General features: G+C 36.7%; 1 protein-coding gene and 3 pseudogenes across 4 annotated transcripts in view; all 4 read right to left on the bottom strand.

Moving 5' to 3' along the window:
- LOC106880823 (galectin-4) overlaps window positions 1-2239 on the bottom strand; it is a 154367-nt gene extending 152128 nt beyond the window's left edge. The window contains exon 1 of the mRNA XM_089359804.1: window positions 1915-2239. Within this exon, the coding sequence (XP_089215930.1) occupies window positions 1915-1959 (45 nt within the window). The 5' untranslated portion in view covers window positions 1960-2239. The remainder of the gene's footprint in view (window positions 1-1914) is intronic.
- A 224-nt stretch (window positions 2240-2463) lies between these two features.
- On the bottom strand, window positions 2464-3492 carry LOC149133245 (male abnormal protein mab-31-like; annotated as a pseudogene). The gene has a single exon (XR_016243636.1). The product of XR_016243636.1 is annotated as a male abnormal protein mab-31-like (transcript).
- Window positions 3493-5211: 1719 nt separating this feature from the next.
- Window positions 5212-10160, bottom strand: LOC149133244 (male abnormal protein mab-31-like; annotated as a pseudogene). The gene has a single exon (XR_016243634.1). The product of XR_016243634.1 is annotated as a male abnormal protein mab-31-like (transcript).
- Window positions 10161-11950: 1790 nt separating this feature from the next.
- LOC149133243 (male abnormal protein mab-31-like) lies at window positions 11951-16907 on the bottom strand (annotated as a pseudogene). Its single transcript, XR_016243635.1, has one exon. The product of XR_016243635.1 is annotated as a male abnormal protein mab-31-like (transcript).
- Between the last annotated feature and the right edge of the window lie 4019 nt (window positions 16908-20926).

The following is a 20926-nucleotide window of genomic DNA, read 5'->3' as shown; positions in this document are numbered from 1 at the left end:
TATATACATATACATCTCTCTCTCTCTCTCTCTCTCTCTCGCTCTGAAAGTATCTGTCATTACAGTATCGAAATGTGATTGTTTCAGTTAGAGGAATAACGTGTACATATACATCTCTCTCTCTCTCTCTCTCTTTCTCTTTCTCTGAACGTATCTGTCATTACAGTATCGAAATGTGATTGTTTCAGTTAGTGGAATAGTTTCATTTTTAAAGTGAAAGTATTTGACATGAGTGTTTTTGTTTCACTTTTGACACGTAATACTTAAATAGTGGAGGAGATATTATGTTGCCGTAAGAAATTTTTTTGACTAATACACACACACACACACAGACAGACAGACACACGTTCTCATTTTTATATATATATACAGTAACCTAAATCAGAATGAATTTTGCTAAAGACACCCAAGAACTACCCATTGGTTGGTATTCAGTTAGTAAATCAATATCTATGAAACACAAGATGTTTGTGTGTGTGTGTGTGTGTGTGTGTACGTGATGTGGGTTATGCACGTCCACAAATTAGCACGCATGTCGCTCCAATTTTAGGACATTGTTCATGACCCTAGCTGTGTTTTTGTCAACTTTTTCTCACAGAGGCACCCGCGTATAGCTGTAAAAATCGATAAACTTTTACCAATTTTGAAGTTTGTTGACATGGCGAAGTCAAATCTGCGCGTACGCGCGTGAAGGAGAGAGAGAGAAAGAAAGAAAGAGAGGGAGAAAGAAAGAAAGAGACAGAAAGAAAGAAAGAGAGAGAGAAAGAAAAAGAGAGAAAGAAAGAAATAGTGTGTTTGTGACAAGGGGAGGAAACAGTGTTTGCCAAGCGTCTAAAAAAAAAAAAATGAAAAGTGGAAGAGGGAGACAAAGCGGCTAAGGAAAAAAGTTTTTCTCTCACCAAGACAAGCGTCTAACAAAAAAAAAAAAAGGAACGAACAAGTGGAAGAGGGAGACAAAGCGTATTACGAAAGAAAATGTAGCTAAGGAAGACAGTAAAATGCATTTTTTTTTCTTAAACATGAGATATAGTTTCAAATATAAGATGTTTTTGAAAGACACTATATTCTATAAGATTATATATACTTTCTCACACAATTCAAATATATTTATTTTAAATCGTTCATCAGTCTCCCCCCCCCCTCTCACTCTCACACATACGCACATATACTACTTTGGGAGCGAAAGAGTTTTGTTTATATTTCACAACTATGAAACAAAAACGTATGTAAGAATTTGTCAGTCACCCCCCCCCCAACCCGTTTTTCGGACCACAAAAAGGGTTTGGTAATTTTTCAGATTAACACCCGCACGATTTCCACTAGGGTGTTACGGTTAGGATTAGGGTTAGGGTTAAGGTTTTAGGGTCAGAGTTAGGGTTAGGGTTAGAGTTAACATAGAAGGGACAGGCTCCTTATTTTTTGATTAAGGTTGTTGGTAAGCTTTCCTAAGTTACTCCAATCCAGATCCCCAATGCAAACCTTCAGATCAACCTTCTCCTATGCAGATCTCTAATGCAACATTTAAGAAAAGAGTCAATAAGTGAAAATAACCAATAAACTGATTCCTTATGGGATTTCCCAATCAAATTGCCAGCAAACCATTTTCAGCCAAACCAATTTCAACGGATTTCGCTCAAATCTGATGTCGATGTTACTTATTTTGGTTTGAAATAAAGGACTTAATCATTTAATAATCCTAGCTTAATCCCGAGCAGCGCCGGGTTATACTGCTAGTAGTGTTTAAAGGAATGATTAACTTGTGTACACATTACACAAAATGAAATACAAGTTTATGAAATGTAAAAGACACAAATAATACACAATAACAAAGGCAAGCAGATACATATGCAAGCACTCACATGCTGACACAGATACATACACACTCAAATTGAGATGCATTACAAATTTTCTTACCGGTTTACTCACAACAACTTCATAACATGTAGGTTGTTTATACATTCTGAAATTCCTTGTGTTTGCTCTTTGAGAAATGAGTTATTTTCCAACCAACAACTGCAAACTGGTATGGTGTTATTAGATCAAATGACGATACAGAAATGCCAACTATGCACTGTCATGCTATTAGCTATCAGAAGTGAAAGTGCTCACTGCTAGTGAAGTATCTGTCTGTCTGCCTGTCTGCATGCATGCCTGTTGCTGGCCTGTCAGCCTGCTTGCCTGTCTGCCTTGCATGCCTGCTGCTGGCCTGTCTGCCTGCTTAGCTATCTGTGTGTCCGTCTGTCTGTCTGCCTGCTGGTTTGAGTTGATACTTTGGCTTACTTACTTACTGATATCTGTCTACTATCTATCTATCTATCAATCACTCGTCCACCTTATTAGAAAACACAAATTTAATATAAAAACATATTTCCTGAAATTGCAAATTATTTAAAATATAAAAATATAATTTTCAACAGAGAGAATTTATCAAAATAGAAAACAAATGAAGTTTGAAGTTAAGTTTAAAAATAAATGTGATACTTATGCTTCGTAGATACTTATACTCTGTAATGTTTCAAACGCATGGATATAGGTGTCGAATTTGTTCCAATAACTTCTGGAAGATCTCGTCCTTGAATTCATAACGCCACATGAATTCTATTAGATGTGTTTACAGTAAATTCCGGGCTGTCCCATTTTCTCTTTTGTTCCTGTTCTTGGCATGTTTCCATAGGCATTCGATGTGATTTGTTGTGGCAAATGTAACCGGATCAACAAAATTTATTGAATGGTTCACGGTTAAATGTCTATATCCTAGCTGGTTTAGTGTATTATATGAACGCCAGAGGTCAGAAATTGTTGTTGTTCCTGGTAATATCCGCTCTTGTATAATTTCTAAAAGGGTATCTGATGACCGGTCTTCCACTGCCACCAAAACACATCTTCTCGTGTCTCTTTCTAAAGCACCAAACACCCACTGCGTTTTAACCCGATGGCCAATATTATATTTTCTTCTAACAAACGTACTTTCATCTATCTCCACTATTCGGTTTGGTCCGCCTAACTTAATATTTTGCGCAATATAATACTCTGCACATACATCACGGCAGTAATTCCTCCAATCTGTTACAGCTACATTTGCTATACGACATTCCTGGCCTAAATACTTAGCTAAATCTCCCTTTGCCCAATAATATAATATATCTATAATTTGCTCGCATTTCAATTTGCTATTATCTAGAAATGTTCCCTTTCTAATGTAAATCATTTTTCTACAAGGCCTTCCACATGACCATATCATACCATCTGACAAATTGTTTTTGGCTACTTCCCTCATGCTAGCTCCACAAGAGGGACATATTGTTTTAGTATTTAACAATCCGTATGTCTTGAGCCAGTGAATACTATCTGCTGTTGTTGCGGTGGCGATGGCAATGTCGCGGTGATTAATTCCATTTACACTGGGATATGCAGAAGCCATAGTGAAAAACCTGCAACTAATTTGTTCTCGTGTAGATTTCAAAGTGAACAAATTTGAATTTGGATTTTTTCTCTACAGACACTTTTAATATGTTCTGTGTTTTCACTCACACATTTTCTTTCATTTGTACATTGCATGCATGTTCTCACGAGTGCACATTCATTTCTTTCATTTTTCCTTGTGTGTGTTTGTGCTACATCTTGTGGGTGGTTTTCAGTGGCCATTCTGCCTCAGGCGTTCCAACAAAAAACATATATTATCGTGCGTTCCACACTGCCGAGGGGAGCCCTGTAGTAACGCCGTGCGCATGCGTAGTCTCACGCATGCGTGGAATTCAACAACCAAGCTTTCCCGCTTCATTCTGTCTCTTTTTCTTGCTGGCCAGCGATTGAGCAAGGACGTGTTTAGCTGTCTCTCTCCATCTTTCGAACTTACGCTAGACAGCTCGCTCACGTCTACATACCAACGTCCCAACAACCATGCTCACACACACCGAAGACGTCTCAACAAACAAGATTAAAGATGTATATTTTCCACCTTAAATAAATGTTGTTATGTTGATAGTCTGGAGTTCAGCGTTCCGTTCATATTTCTAATTTTATATAGGAAAGTCAGGTGTACATCTAATGATGTATAACCCACTTTCCACTAAAGTGGTGACCCCGACTAAGCAACAAACGCGGCCATGGATTCTGGACTACCAACCTATAACTGGTGACCCCGACTAAAGAACAAATGCGGCCATGGAGACTGAACTACCAAGCAACGATGACCACCAACATCTCCAACCATAGTCAACACGACTTACTATGTACACCGAACTAAACCACCGCGGCAAATCTCTCTCTTCGATTCTGTTAGGTGACTTAGCTTCACCACGATAATAAACAGACAAGAATTACAGCCTGCGATACTTCCAATTGTGTACTCAAGAACTTGGTATAAAACTCTCACGTGTACTGACTTTCTATCTGCTGTAATATCTCACATACATATAGACGGCCTGTCTTTTATTATGTTCTTATATGTCGCATTCACACTCTCACATACACATACATCTTTTATGCCACACTAAATACCTCTTGTTATTCATTTCATACGGTTGTCTTTTCTATCGTCTCATTACTGGCTATTTATGTTATCGTAGTATAACATAATTATTTGTATATCATCTTTGATATATATTTTGCGTTCGACCTTGTGACACGTTTAAATAAAAGGAGTCCTCTGTTTTTCCATTCGTCACCATTTCTCCTTTTATGAGTTCGCACGGTCGTTCTTACAAACTGTAAAACTGGACATCATTACCACCGTCAACATCATTACCACTACACATACAGAACACGGCTATAGCAGTTCCTGCGCCGGTTGGCAGAGAAGACAACATGGGACTTTTGTTTAGGACTTTTCTGGAAAAGTTGTACCTTTTTAACAAGTCAGTTAGATGAAGAAGGGATTTGCCATAATATTTGAAGGTCTTCCTTGATTCATAATAATGTAGTTGATGATCACTTTAAATATCTGTAGATTGCTGTTTGCAAGAAAAATATTTGTTGGATTTATATAAACAACTAGCAGAAATACCCGGCGTTGCCAGGGTTAAAGAGAATAATGAAATCTAAAAACGCCGTCTAGACAACGCAACCCTCAACTGTTAGTAGCTACGATACCATATTTCTACATTAATAACTCTCCAATCCATGCCAGCATGGAACATAGATATTAAGTGGAATGCTAGAAGAAAGTTTTCAACTCATATGTATATAAAGTAAATACACGTAATTCAGAAACACGTTTTGTGTATTTTATTTCGTAACCAAACAAACAGGTACAGATTATAAATAATGAAAGGCCAAGTTTGGTGATTCATTTGACAGAGGTAGTAGAGAGACAATGCGATGATAAATCTGAGGTTGGATCTTGAAAGTTTGGATGAATGCTGCCTCAGTTAAATCTCTTGTGGTTCCAAATGATGTCATCTGTAGTACAGCGTCGTATTGTCTAATTTTGTTTTGCAAATGTTAGGAATCTTGGTCAGTTGATGATAACAGTTTCTTCAATAGCTCTGGAAGTTGGGGATTGTGGAATTGTTGGGAATGTTTTTAAATTTGGTGTTATATGTATTGCTTGAATTTTTTTGACATATGAAATATATGTATTTTCACTGGGTTTGTAAAAGAGAGTTGTGTCATTCTCGAGTTTTAGGGATTCACACAGACACACAGACAGACAGACACACATTCTCATCTTTATATATAGATATATATATACACACACACACGCACCCAAACACACGTATATATATGTATATCAATATAAATATATGAAAGTCAATGAAGTTTCGTAAAAGAAGATGATCATGTACATACTTTCTTGCTGTTGTGATTATAACACCTCGTTGTAAACAATGTTCCTTGTTTTCCCTTGTGGAGCATATGCAAATAGGTTTTTTTTTTGCTGCCCACTCTTGAGCAGCCAACATAGAGTTGTCCATGTGAGAAGCGGGGCTCTTCCAAGAGAAGACCAGCTACATACAGTGCTCATCTGTTATGTTCGGGTTAAAATTTCATCAACATCAAAAATATATGAATTTTCATGGGAGTTATGGCCGTTATGCATAGAATATAATTTCCAAATTGCAGACAAAATTTACAATCGATAAATGTCTTAGAACAACCAGTCTCTCATCTGGGAAGGCCTTAAAATCAATGTTACCAACTGGGGACTATGTGTGTCGCAGTGATAATAAAAAGACTCAAAGGAGGTCTGCAACGAAATAATTTTACTCAACACTTTGCAAGTGAATCAGTGGAGGCAAAGATGCGTCTCATTTACTTGACAATTTATGCACCACATTGCAGAAATCACAATGTAAGTATATCTGAAAGGGTAGTCTTACACTGTTGTACCGTTGAATTACAAATAATGCTCATCTGTATGTTCGGGTTAAAATTTCATCAACATCAAAAATATATGAATTTTCATGGGAGTTATGGCCGTTATGCATAGAATGTAATTTCCAAATTTCATAAAGATCCATTCAGTACTTTTGACGTAGTTTTGGATAAGAAAACAAATGACTAATGTGTGTGTTTGTGTCCATGTGTATGTGTGTGATGGGTGTATATATGTATAGATATCTGTATGCATGTATATATATGTATATATGTGTACATATTACATGTACATCTATATATATACATCTATATATATACATCTACACATATGTATACATATACATGTATGCTTATAGATCTATATCTATATATCTATATCTATACATATACGTGTACATATACATCTATATATATACATATACATCTCTCTCTCTCTCTCTCTCTCGCTCTGAAAGTATCTGTCATTACAGTATCGAAATGTGATTGTTTCAGTTAGAGGAATAACGTGTACATATACATCTCTCTCTCTCTCTCTCTCTCTCTCTCTCTCTCTCTCTTTCTCTTTCTCTGAACGTATCTGTCATTACAGTATCGAAATTTGATTGTTTCAGTTAGTGGAATAGTTTCATTTTTAAAGTGAAAGTATTTGACATGAGTGTTTTTGTTTCACTTTTGACACGTAATACTTAAATAGTGGAGGAGATATTATGTTGCCGTAAGAAATTTTTTTGACTAATACACACACACACACACAGACAGACAGACACACGTTCTCATTTTTATATATATATACAGTAACCTAAATCAGAATGAATTTTGCTAAAGACACCCAAGAACTACCCATTGGTTGGTATTCAGTTAGTAAATCAATATCTATGAAACACAAGATGTTTGTGTGTGTGTGTGTGTGTGTGTACGTGATGTGGGTTATGCACGTCCACAAATTAGCACGCATGTCGCTCCAATTTTAGGACATTGTTCATGACCCTAGCTGTGTTTTTGTCAACTTTTTCTCACAGAGGCACCCGCGTATAGCTGTAAAAATCGATAAACTTTTACCAATTTTGAAGTTTGTTGACATGGCGAAGTCAAATCTGCGCGTACGCGCGTGAAGGAGAGAGAGAGAAAGAAAGAAAGAGAGGGAGAAAGAAAGAAAGAGACAGAAAGAAAGAAAGAGAGAGAGAAAGAAAAAGAGAGAAAGAAAGAAATAGTGTGTTTGTGACAAGGGGAGGAAACAGTGTTTGCCAAGCGTCTAAAAAAAAAAAAATGAAAAGTGGAAGAGGGAGACAAAGCGGCTAAGGAAAAAAGTTTTTCTCTCACCAAGACAAGCGTCTAACAAAAAAAAAAAAAGGAACGAACAAGTGGAAGAGGGAGACAAAGCGTATTACGAAAGAAAATGTAGCTAAGGAAGACAGTAAAATGCATTTTTTTTTCTTAAACATGAGATATAGTTTCAAATCTAAGATGTTTTTGAAAGACACTATATTCTATAAGATTATATATACTTTCTCACACAATTCAAATATATTTATTTTAAATCGTTCATCAGTCTCCCCCCCCCTCTCACTCTCACACATACGCACATATACTACTTTGGGAGCGAAAGAGTTTTGTTTATATTTCACAACTATGAAACAAAAACGTATGTAAGAATTTGTCAGTCACCCCCCCCCCCAACCCGTTTTTCGGACCACAAAAAGGGTTTGGTAATTTTTCAGATTAACACCCGCACGATTTCCACTAGGGTGTTACGGTTAGGATTAGGGTTAGGGTTAAGGTTTTAGGGTCAGAGTTAGGGTTAGGGTTAGAGTTAACATAGAAGGGACAGGCTCCTTATTTTTTGATTAAGGTTGTTGGTAAGCTTTCCTAAGTTACTCCAATCCAGATCCCCAATGCAAACCTTCAGATCAACCTTCTCCTATGCAGATCTCTAATGCAACATTTAAGAAAAGAGTCAATAAGTGAAAATAACCAATAAACTGATTCCTTATGGGATTTCCCAATCAAATTGCCAGCAAACCATTTTCAGCCAAACCAATTTCAACGGATTTCGCTCAAATCTGATGTCGATGTTACTTATTTTGGTTTGAAATAAAGGACTTAATCATTTAATAATCCTAGCTTAATCCCGAGCAGCGCCGGGTTATACTGCTAGTAGTGTTTAAAGGAATGATTAACTTGTGTACACATTACACAAAATGAAATACAAGTTTATGAAATGTAAAAGACACAAATAATACACAATAACAAAGGCAAGCAGATACATATGCAAGCACTCACATGCTGACACAGATACATACACACTCAAATTGAGATGCATTACAAATTTTCTTACCGGTTTACTCACAACAACTTCATAACATGTAGGTTGTTTATACATTCTGAAATTCCTTGTGTTTGCTCTTTGAGAAATGAGTTATTTTCCAACCAACAACTGCAAACTGGTATGGTGTTATTAGATCAAATGACGATACAGAAATGCCAACTATGCACTGTCATGCTATTAGCTATCAGAAGTGAAAGTGCTCACTGCTAGTGAAGTATCTGTTTGTCTGCCTGTCTGCATGCATGCCTGTTGCTGGCCTGTCAGCCTGCTTGCCTGTCTGCCTTGCATGCCTGCTGCTGGCCTGTCTGCCTGCTTAGCTATCTGTGTGTCCGTCTGTCTGTCTGCCTGCTGGTTTGAGTTGATACTTTGGCTTACTTACTTACTGATATCTGTCTACTATCTATCTATCTATCAATCACTCGTCCACCTTATTAGAAAACACAAATTTAATATAAAAACATATTTCCTGAAATTGCAAATTATTTAAAATATAAAAACATAATTTTCAACAGAGAGAATTTATCAAAATAGAAAACAAATGAAGTTTGAAGTTAAGTTTAAAAATAAATGTGATACTTATGCTTCGTAGATACTTATACTCTGTAATGTTTCAAACGCATGGATATAGGTGTCGAATTTGTTCCAATAACTTCTGGAAGATCTCGTCCTTGAATTCATAACGCCACATGAATTCTATTAGATGTGTTTACAGTAAATTCCGGGCTGTCCCATTTTCTCTTTTGTTCCTGTTCTTGGCATGTTTCCATAGGCATTCGATGTGATTTGTTGTGGCAAATGTAACCGGATCAACAAAATTTATTGAATGGTTCACGGTTAAATGTCTATATCCTAGCTGGTTTAGTGTATTATATGAACGCCAGAGGTCAGAAATTGTTGTTGTTCCTGGTAATATCCGCTCTTGTATAATTTCTAAAAGGGTATCTGATGACCGGTCTTCCACTGCCACCAAAACACATCTTCTCGTGTCTCTTTCTAAAGCACCAAACACCCACTGCGTTTTAACCCGATGGCCAATATTATATTTTCTTCTAACAAACGTACTTTCATCTATCTCCACTATTCGGTTTGGTCCGCCTAACTTAATATTTTGCGCAATATAATACTCTGCACATACATCACGGCAGTAATTCCTCCAATCTGTTACAGCTACATTTGCTATACGACATTCCTGGCCTAAATACTTAGCTAAATCTCCCTTTGCCCAATAATATAATATATCTATAATTTGCTCGCATTTCAATTTGCTATTATCTAGAAATGTTCCCTTTCTAATGTAAATCATTTTTCTACAAGGCCTTCCACATGACCATATCATACCATCTGACAAATTGTTTTTGGCTACTTCCCTCATGCTAGCTCCACAAGAGGGACATATTGTTTTAGTATTTAACAATCCGTATGTCTTGAGCCAGTGAATACTATCTGCTGTTGTTGCGGTGGCGATGGCAATGTCGCGGTGATTAATTCCATTTACACTGGGATATGCAGAAGCCATAGTGAAAAACCTGCAACTAATTTGTTCTCGTGTAGATTTCAAAGTGAACAAATTTGAATTTGGATTTTTTCTCTACAGACACTTTTAATATGTTCTGTGTTTTCACTCACACATTTTCTTTCATTTGTACATTGCATGCATGTTCTCACGAGTGCACATTCATTTCTTTCATTTTTCCTTGTGTGTGTTTGTGCTACATCTTGTGGGTGGTTTTCAGTGGCCATTCTGCCTCAGGCGTTCCAACAAAAAACATATATTATCGTGCGTTCCACACTGCCGAGGGGAGCCCTGTAGTAACGCCGTGCGCATGCGTAGTCTCACGCATGCGTGGAATTCAACAACCAAGCTTTCCCGCTTCATTCTGTCTCTTTTTCTTGCTGGCCAGCGATTGAGCAAGGACGTGTTTAGCTGTCTCTCTCCATCTTTCGAACTTACGCTAGACAGCTCGCTCACGTCTACATACCAACGTCCCAACAACCATGCTCACACACACCGAAGACGTCTCAACAAACAAGATTAAAGATGTATATTTTCCACCTTAAATAAATGTTGTTATGTTGATAGTCTGGAGTTCAGCGTTCCGTTCATATTTCTAATTTTATATAGGAAAGTCAGGTGTACATCTAATGATGTATAACCCACTTTCCACTAAAGTGGTGACCCCGACTAAGAAACAAACGCGGCCATGGATTCTGGACTACCAACCTATAACTGGTGACCCCGACTAAAGAACAAATGCGGCCATGGAGACTGAACTACCAAGCAACGATGACCACCAACATCTCCAACCATAGTCAACACGACTTACTATGTACACCGAACTAAACCACCGCGGCAAATCTCTCTCTTCGATTCTGTTAGGTGACTTAGCTTCACCACGATAATAAACAGACAAGAATTACAGCCTGCGATACTTCCAATTGTGTACTCAAGAACTTGGTATAAAACTCTCACGTGTACTGACTTTCTATCTGCTGTAATATCTCACATACATATAGACGGCCTGTCTTTTATTATGTTCTTATATGTCGCATTCACACTCTCACATACACATACATCTTTTATGCCACACTAAATACCTCTTGTTATTCATTTCATACGGTTGTCTTTTCTATCGTCTCATTACTGGCTATTTATGTTATCGTAGTATAACATAATTATTTGTATATCATCTTTGATATATATTTTGCGTTCGACCTTGTGACACGTTTAAATAAAAGGAGTCCTCTGTTTTTCCATTCGTCACCATTTCTCCTTTTATGAGTTCGCACGGTCGTTCTTACAAACTGTAAAACTGGACATCATTACCACCGTCAACATCATTACCACTACACATACAGAACACGGCTATAGCAGTTCCTGCGCCGGTTGGCAGAGAAGACAACATGGGACTTTTGTTTAGGACTTTTCTGGAAAAGTTGTACCTTTTTAACAAGTCAGTTAGATGAAGAAGGGATTTGCCATAATATTTGAAGGTCTTCCTTGATTCATAATAATGTAGTTGATGATCACTTTAAATATCTGTAGATTGCTGTTTGCAAGAAAAATATTTGTTGGATTTATATAAACAACTAGCAGAAATACCCGGCGTTGCCAGGGTTAAAGAGAATAATGAAATCTAAAAACGCCGTCTAGACAACGCAACCCTCAACTGTTAGTAGCTACGATACCATATTTCTACATTAATAACTCTCCAATCCATGCCAGCATGGAACATAGATATTAAGTGGAATGCTAGAAGAAAGTTTTCAACTCATATGTATATAAAGTAAATACACGTAATTCAGAAACACGTTTTGTGTATTTTATTTCGTAACCAAACAAACAGGTACAGATTATAAATAATGAAAGGCCAAGTTTGGTGATTCATTTGACAGAGGTAGTAGAGAGACAATGCGATGATAAATCTGAGGTTGGATCTTGAAAGTTTGGATGAATGCTGCCTCAGTTAAATCTCTTGTGGTTCCAAATGATGTCATCTGTAGTACAGCGTCGTATTGTCTAATTTTGTTTTGCAAATGTTAGGAATCTTGGTCAGTTGATGATAACAGTTTCTTCAATAGCTCTGGAAGTTGGGGATTGTGGAATTGTTGGGAATGTTTTTAAATTTGGTGTTATATGTATTGCTTGAATTTTTTTGACATATGAAATATATGTATTTTCACTGGGTTTGTAAAAGAGAGTTGTGTCATTCTCGAGTTTTAGGGATTCACACAGACACACAGACAGACAGACACACATTCTCATCTTTATATATAGATATATATATACACACACACACGCACCCAAACACACGTATATATATGTATATCAATATAAATATATGAAAGTCAATGAAGTTTCGTAAAAGAAGATGATCATGTACATACTTTCTTGCTGTTGTGATTATAACACCTCGTTGTAAACAATGTTCCTTGTTTTCCCTTGTGGAGCATATGCAAATAGGTTTTTTTTTTGCTGCCCACTCTTGAGCAGCCAACATAGAGTTGTCCATGTGAGAAGCGGGGCTCTTCCAAGAGAAGACCAGCTACATACAGTGCTCATCTGTTATGTTCGGGTTAAAATTTCATCAACATCAAAAATATATGAATTTTCATGGGAGTTATGGCCGTTATGCATAGAATATAATTTCCAAATTGCAGACAAAATTTACAATCGATAAATGTCTTAGAACAACCAGTCTCTCATCTGGGAAGGCCTTAAAATCAATGTTACCAACTGGGGACTATGTGTGTCGCAGTGATAATAAAAAGACTCAAAGGAGGTCTGCAACGAAATAATTTTACTCAACACTTTGCAAGTGAATCAGTGGAGGCAAAGATGCGTCTCATTTACTTGACAATTTATGCACCACATTGCAGAAATCACAATGTAAGTATATCTGAAAGGGTAGTCTTACACTGTTGTACCGTTGAATTACAAATAATGCTCATCTGTATGTTCGGGTTAAAATTTCATCAACATCAAAAATATATGAATTTTCATGGGAGTTATGGCCGTTATGCATAGAATGTAATTTCCAAATTTCATAAAGATCCATTCAGTACTTTTGACGTAGTTTTGGATAAGAAAACAAATGACTAATGTGTGTGTTTGTGTCCATGTGTATGTGTGTGATGGGTGTATATATGTATAGATATCTGTATGCATGTATATATATGTATATATGTGTACATATTACATGTACATCTATATATATACATCTATATATATACATCTACACATATGTATACATATACATGTATGCTTATAGATCTATATCTATATATCTATATCTATACATATACGTGTACATATACATCTATATATATACATATACATCTCTCTCTCTCTCTCTCTCTCTCGCTCTGAAAGTATCTGTCATTACAGTATCGAAATGTGATTGTTTCAGTTAGAGGAATAACGTGTACATATACATCTCTCTCTCTCTCTCTCTCTCTCTCTCTCTCTCTCTCTCTCTCTCTCTTTCTCTTTCTCTGAACGTATCTGTCATTACAGTATCGAAATTTGATTGTTTCAGTTAGTGGAATAGTTTCATTTTTAAAGTGAAAGTATTTGACATGAGTGTTTTTGTTTCACTTTTGACACGTAATACTTAAATAGTGGAGGAGATATTATGTTGCCGTAAGAAATTTTTTTGACTAATACACACACACACACACAGACAGACAGACACACGTTCTCATTTTTATATATATATACAGTAACCTAAATCAGAATGAATTTTGCTAAAGACACCCAAGAACTACCCATTGGTTGGTATTCAGTTAGTAAATCAATATCTATGAAACACAAGATGTTTGTGTGTGTGTGTGTGTGTGTGTACGTGATGTGGGTTATGCACGTCCACAAATTAGCACGCATGTCGCTCCAATTTTAGGACATTGTTCATGACCCTAGCTGTGTTTTTGTCAACTTTTTCTCACAGAGGCACCCGCGTATAGCTGTAAAAATCGATAAACTTTTACCAATTTTGAAGTTTGTTGACATGGCGAAGTCAAATCTGCGCGTGAAGGAGAGAGAGAGAAAGAAAGAAAGAGAGGGAGAAAGAAAGAAAGAGACAGAAAGAAAGAAAGAGAGAGAGAAAGAAAAAGAGAGAAAGAAAGAAATAGTGTGTTTGTGACAAGGGGAGGAAACAGTGTTTGCCAAGCGTCTAAAAAAAAAAAAATGAAAAGTGGAAGAGGGAGACAAAGCGGCTAAGGAAAAAAGTTTTTCTCTCACCAAGACAAGCGTCTAACAAAAAAAAAAAAAGGAACGAACAAGTGGAAGAGGGAGACAAAGCGTATTACGAAAGAAAATGTAGCTAAGGAAGACAGTAAAATGCATTTTTTTTTCTTAAACATGAGATATAGTTTCAAATATAAGATGTTTTTGAAAGACACTATATTCTATAAGATTATATATACTTTCTCACACAATTCAAATATATTTATTTTAAATCGTTCATCAGTCTCCCCCCCCCCCTCTCACTCTCACACATACGCACATATACTACTTTGGGAGCGAAAGAGTTTTGTTTATATTTCACAACTATGAAACAAAAACGTATGTAAGAATTTGTCAGTCACCCCCCCCCCCCCAACCCGTTTTTCGGACCACAAAAAGGGTTTGGTAATTTTTCAGATTAACACCCGCACGATTTCCACTAGGGTGTTACGGTTAGGATTAGGGTTAGGGTTAAGGTTTTAGGGTCAGAGTTAGGGTTAGGGTTAGAGTTAACATAGAAGGGACAGGCTCCTTATTTTTTGATTAAGGTTGTTGGTAAGCTTTCCTAAGTTACTCCAATCCAGATCCCCAATGCAAACCTTCAGATCAACCTTCTCCTATGCAGATCTCTAATGCAACATTTAAGAAAAGAGTCAATAAGTGAAAATAACCAATAAACTGATTCCTTATGGGATTTCCCAATCAAATTGCCAGCAAACCATTTTCAGCCAAACCAATTTCAACGGATTTCGCTCAAATCTGATGTCGATGTTACTTATTTTGGTTTGAAATAAAGGACTTAATCATTTAATAATCCTAGCTTAATCCCGAGCAGCGCCGGGTTATACTGCTAGTAGTGTTTAAAGGAATGATTAACTTGTGTACACATTACACAAAATGAAATACAAGTTTATGAAATGTAAAAGACACAAATAATACACAATAACAAAGGCAAGCAGATACATATGCAAGCACTCACATGCTGACACAGATACATACACACTCAAATTGAGATGCATTACAAATTTTCTTACCGGTTTACTCACAACAACTTCATAACATGTAGGTTGTTTATACATTCTGAAATTCCTTGTGTTTGCTCTTTGAGAAATGAGTTATTTTCCAACCAACAACTGCAAACTGGTATGGTGTTATTAGATCAAATGACGATACAGAAATGCCAACTATGCACTGTCATGCTATTAGCTATCAGAAGTGAAAGTGCTCACTGCTAGTGAAGTATCTGTCTGTCTGCCTGTCTGCATGCATGCCTGTTGCTGGCCTGTCAGCCTGCTTGCCTGTCTGCCTTGCATGCCTGCTGCTGGCCTGTCTGCCTGCTTAGCTATCTGTGTGTCCGTCTGTCTGTCTGCCTGCTGGTTTGAGTTGATACTTTGGCTTACTTACTTACTGATATCTGTCTACTATCTATCTATCTATCAATCACTCGTCCACCTTATTAGAAAACACAAATTTAATATAAAAACATATTTCCTGAAATTGCAAATTATTTAAAATATAAAAATATAATTTTCAACAGAGAGAATTTATCAAAATAGAAAACAAATGAAGTTTGAAGTTAAGTTTAAAAATAAATGTGATACTTATGCTTCGTAGATACTTATACTCTGTAATGTTTCAAACGCATGGATATAGGTGTCGAATTTGTTCCAATAACTTCTGGAAGATCTCGTCCTTGAATTCATAACGCCACATGAATTCTATTAGATGTGTTTACAGTAAATTCCGGGCTGTCCCATTTTCTCTTTTGTTCCTGTTCTTGGCATGTTTCCATAGGCATTCGATGTGATTTGTTGTGGCAAATGTAACCGGATCAACAAAATTTATTGAATGGTTCACGGTTAAATGTCTATATCCTAGCTGGTTTAGTGTATTATATGAACGCCAGAGGTCAGAAATTGTTGTTGTTCCTGGTAATATCCGCTCTTGTATAATTTCTAAAAGGGTATCTGATGACCGGTCTTCCACTGCCACCAAAACACATCTTCTCGTGTCTCTTTCTAAAGCACCAAACACCCACTGCGTTTTAACCCGATGGCCAATATTATATTTTCTTCTAACAAACGTACTTTCATCTATCTCCACTATTCGGTTTGGTCCGCCTAACTTAATATTTTGCGCAATATAATACTCTGCACATACATCACGGCAGTAATTCCTCCAATCTGTTACAGCTACATTTGCTATACGACATTCCTGGCCTAAATACTTAGCTAAATCTCCCTTTGCCCAATAATATAATATATCTATAATTTGCTCGCATTTCAATTTGCTATTATCTAGAAATGTTCCCTTTCTAATGTAAATCATTTTTCTACAAGGCCTTCCACATGACCATATCATACCATCTGACAAATTGTTTTTGGCTACTTCCCTCATGCTAGCTCCACAAGAGGGACATATTGTTTTAGTATTTAACAATCCGTATGTCTTGAGCCAGTGAATACTATCTGCTGTTGTTGCGGTGGCGATGGCAATGTCGCGGTGATTAATTCCATTTACACTGGGATATGCAGAAGCCATAGTGAAAAACCTGCAACTAATTTGTTCTCGTGTAGATTTCAAAGTGAACAAATTTGAATTTGGATTTTTTCTCTACAGACACTTTTAATATGTTCTGTGTTTTCACTCACACATTTTCTTTCATTTGTACATTGCATGCATGTTCTCACGAGTGCACATTCATTTCTTTCATTTTTTCCTTGTGTGTGTTTGTGCTACATCTTGTGGGTGGTTTTCAGTGGCCATTCTGCCTCAGGCGTTCCAACAAAAAACATATATTATCGTGCGTTCCACACTGCCGAGGGGAGCCCTGTAGTAACGCCGTGCGCATGCGTAGTCTCACGCATGCGTGGAATTCAACAACCAAGCTTTCCCGCTTCATTCTGTCTCTTTTTCTTGCTGGCCAGCGATTGAGCAAGGACGTGTTTAGCTGTCTCTCTCCATCTTTCGAACTTACGCTAGACAGCTCGCTCACGTCTACATACCAACGTCCCAACAACCATGCTCACACACACCGAAGACGTCTCAACAAACAAGATTAAAGATGTATATTTTCCACCTTAAATAAATGTTGTTATGTTGATAGTCTGGAGTTCAGCGTTCCGTTCATATTTCTAATTTTATATAGGAAAGTCAGGTGTACATCTAATGATGTATAACCCACTTTCCACTAAAGTGGTGACCCCGACTAAGAAACAAACGCGGCCATGGATTCTGGACTACCAACCTATAACTGGTGACCCCGACTAAAGAACAAATGCGGCCATGGAGACTGAACTACCAAGCAACGATGACCACCAACATCTCCAACCATAGTCAACACGACTTACTATGTACACCGAACTAAACCACCGCGGCAAATCTCTCTCTTCGATTCTGTTAGGTGACTTAGCTTCACCACGATAATAAACAGACAAGAATTACAGCCTGCGATACTTCCAATTGTGTACTCAAGAACTTGGTATAAAACTCTCACGTGTACTGACTTTCTATCTGCTGTAATATCTCACATACATATAGACGGCCTGTCTTTTATTATGTTCTTATATGTCGCATTCACACTCTCACATACACATACATCTTTTATGCCACACTAAATACCTCTTGTTATTCATTTCATACGGTTGTCTTTTCTATCGTCTCATTACTGGCTATTTATGTTATCGTAGTATAACATAATTATTTGTATATCATCTTTGATATATATTTTGCGTTCGACCTTGTGACACGTTTAAATAAAAGGAGTCCTCTGTTTTTCCATTCGTCACCATTTCTCCTTTTATGAGTTCGCACGGTCGTTCTTACAAACTGTAAAACTGGACATCATTACCACCGTCAACATCATTACCACTACACATACAGAACACGGCTATAGCAGTTCCTGCGCCGACGTTTTCTCCATCAATGTACTGTCTACCACAATGTCGTGCGCCAACAACCCCACCACCAGGGACACACCATATAAACACACTCGGTTTTATCTTCACTGTGGAGTGGAATTTATCCACTCACGCACAACAGTCAGAGCTAGCCGACTTGGATATTTAATACCAGGTAACAGGTCTCAACTAGCATCCGACGCTCAACTATAGCTCTGCTCACTGACCACGACTTTCTGCGTAGTAACATTCCAAATTTCCTTGTGTAACTTTTATAGAATACTAGCAGAAATACCCGGCGTTGCCCGGGTTAAAGAGAATAATGAAATCTAAAAACGCCGTCTAGACTACGCATCATCTTTATATATAGAGATGTATATACACACACGCACCCAAACACACGTTTATATATGTATATCAATATAAATATATGAAAGTCAATGAAGTTTCGTAAAAGAAGGTGATCATGTACATACTTTCTTGCCGTTGTGATTATAACACATCGTTGTAAACAATGTTCCTTGTTTTCCCTTGTGGAGTATATACAAATAGGTTTTTTTTGCTGCCCATTCTTGAGCAGCCAACATACAGTTGTCCATGTGAAATGCAGGGCTCTTCCAAGAGAAGACCAGCTACAGACAGTGTTTGACCCTGAGATTTGTTTATGGACATGGCAAAAGTCACACGAAGGGAGAAATGTAGTCTTCTGAATGTAAAAGGAATGTCTGCTCCTGAAGGAGTAAGAGGAATTCTTGGAATAAAGACGTCATCCCCTTTTGCACATTCAGAAAGAATGGTAGCCTCGATAACGTGTGACATCATTTTCTAAATAATGCTCATCTGTTATGTTCGGGTTAAAATTTCATCAACATCAAAAATATATGAATTTTCATGGGAGTTATGGCCGTTATGCATAGAATATAATTTCCAAATTTCATAAAGATCCATTCAGTACTTTTGACGTAGTTTTGGATAAGAAAACAAATGACTAATGTGTGTGTATGTGTGTGTGATGGGTGTATATATGTATAGATATCTGTATGCATGTATATATGTATATATGTGTACATATTACATGTACATCTATATATATACATCTACACATATGTATACATATACATGTATGCATATTGATCTATATATATATATATATATATATATATATATATATATATATATATATATATATATATATATATATATATATATATATATATATATATATATATATATATATATATATATATAATAATATTAGGGACAAAATCCAAAATTACAGGTAAAATCAATTTATAAAAAATTAAAATTAAATTGAGCCTTATAGATATATGTGATAGTGGATTTTCATCGATGAGTTCTTGAAAATTGGTTATTTTCCCTAAAACTATATATATATATATATATATATATATATATATATATATACATATACGTCTACATATACATCTCTCTCTTTCTCTCTCTCTCTGAAAGTATCTGTCATTACAGTATCGAAATGTGATTGTTTCAGTTAGTGGAATAGTTTCATTTTTAAAGTGAAAGTATTTGACATGAGTGTTTTTGTTTCACTTTTGACACGTAATACTTAAATAGTGGAGGAGATATTATGTTGCCGTGTGCTCGATTTCTGCAAGAAGTTAAAAACAATTTTTGACTAAAACACAACTGGAACCCTAAGTAAGGCATGTGTAAATTTTGAATGAAATTGGTTGCGTAGTTCTCGAGTTTTAGGGATTCACACACACACACACATTCTCATTTTTATATATATAGATTCCGTACCAGGTAACCGGTCACAACTAGCATCCGACGTTCAACTACAGCTCTGCTCACGGACCACAACTTCCTGCGTATGGACATACTATAATCTTGTGTAACTCTTATACGAACTGGATTTTTTCTCTACAGACACTTTTAATATGTTCTGTGTTTTCACTCACACATACACTTGTGCACTCACACATTTTCTTTCATTTGTACATTGCATGCATGTTCTCACGAGTGCACATACATTTTTTTCATTTTTCTTTGTGTGTGTTTGTGCTACATCTTGTGGGTGGTTTTCAGTGGCCATCCTGCCTCAGGCGTTCCAACAAAAAAAAAATAATATTATCGTGCGTTCCACACTGGCGAGGGGAGCCCTGTAGTAACGCGTGCACATGCGTAGTCTCACGCATGCGTGGAATTCAACAACCAAGCTTTCCCGCTTCATTCTGTCTCTTTTTCTTGCTGGCCAGCGATTGAGCAAGGACGTGTTTAGCTGTCTCTCTCCATCTTTCGAACTTACGCTAGACAGCTCGTTCACATCTACATACCAACGTCCCAACAACCATGCTCACACACACCGAAGACGTCTCAACAAACAAGATTAAAGATGTATATTTTCCACCTTAAATAAATGTTGTTATGTTGATAGTCTGGAGTTCAGCGTTCCGTTCATATTTCTAATTTTATATAGGAAAGTCAGGTGTACATCTAATGATGTATAACCCACTTTCCACTAAAAAGTAAATAATGAATTGACAAGACAGTTCTAGACGTGTAATAAGTGCTTATTGTATTCACGATAAGACATGATTGTAACCCAGTGAACCTAGATATGAATACATGTCATACTGTGAGAAAAGTAGGTGTACTATATAACTGATAAGATTTCTGATA

This window comes from Octopus bimaculoides, chromosome 11 (genome assembly GCF_046866305.1).
Source record: "Octopus bimaculoides isolate indiv1 chromosome 11, ASM4686630v1, whole genome shotgun sequence".
NCBI lineage: Eukaryota > Metazoa > Mollusca > Cephalopoda > Octopoda > Octopodidae > Octopus > Octopus bimaculoides.
Note: the sequence above shows the minus strand (reverse complement) of the source record. Positions and strands in the feature narration are given on the sequence as shown.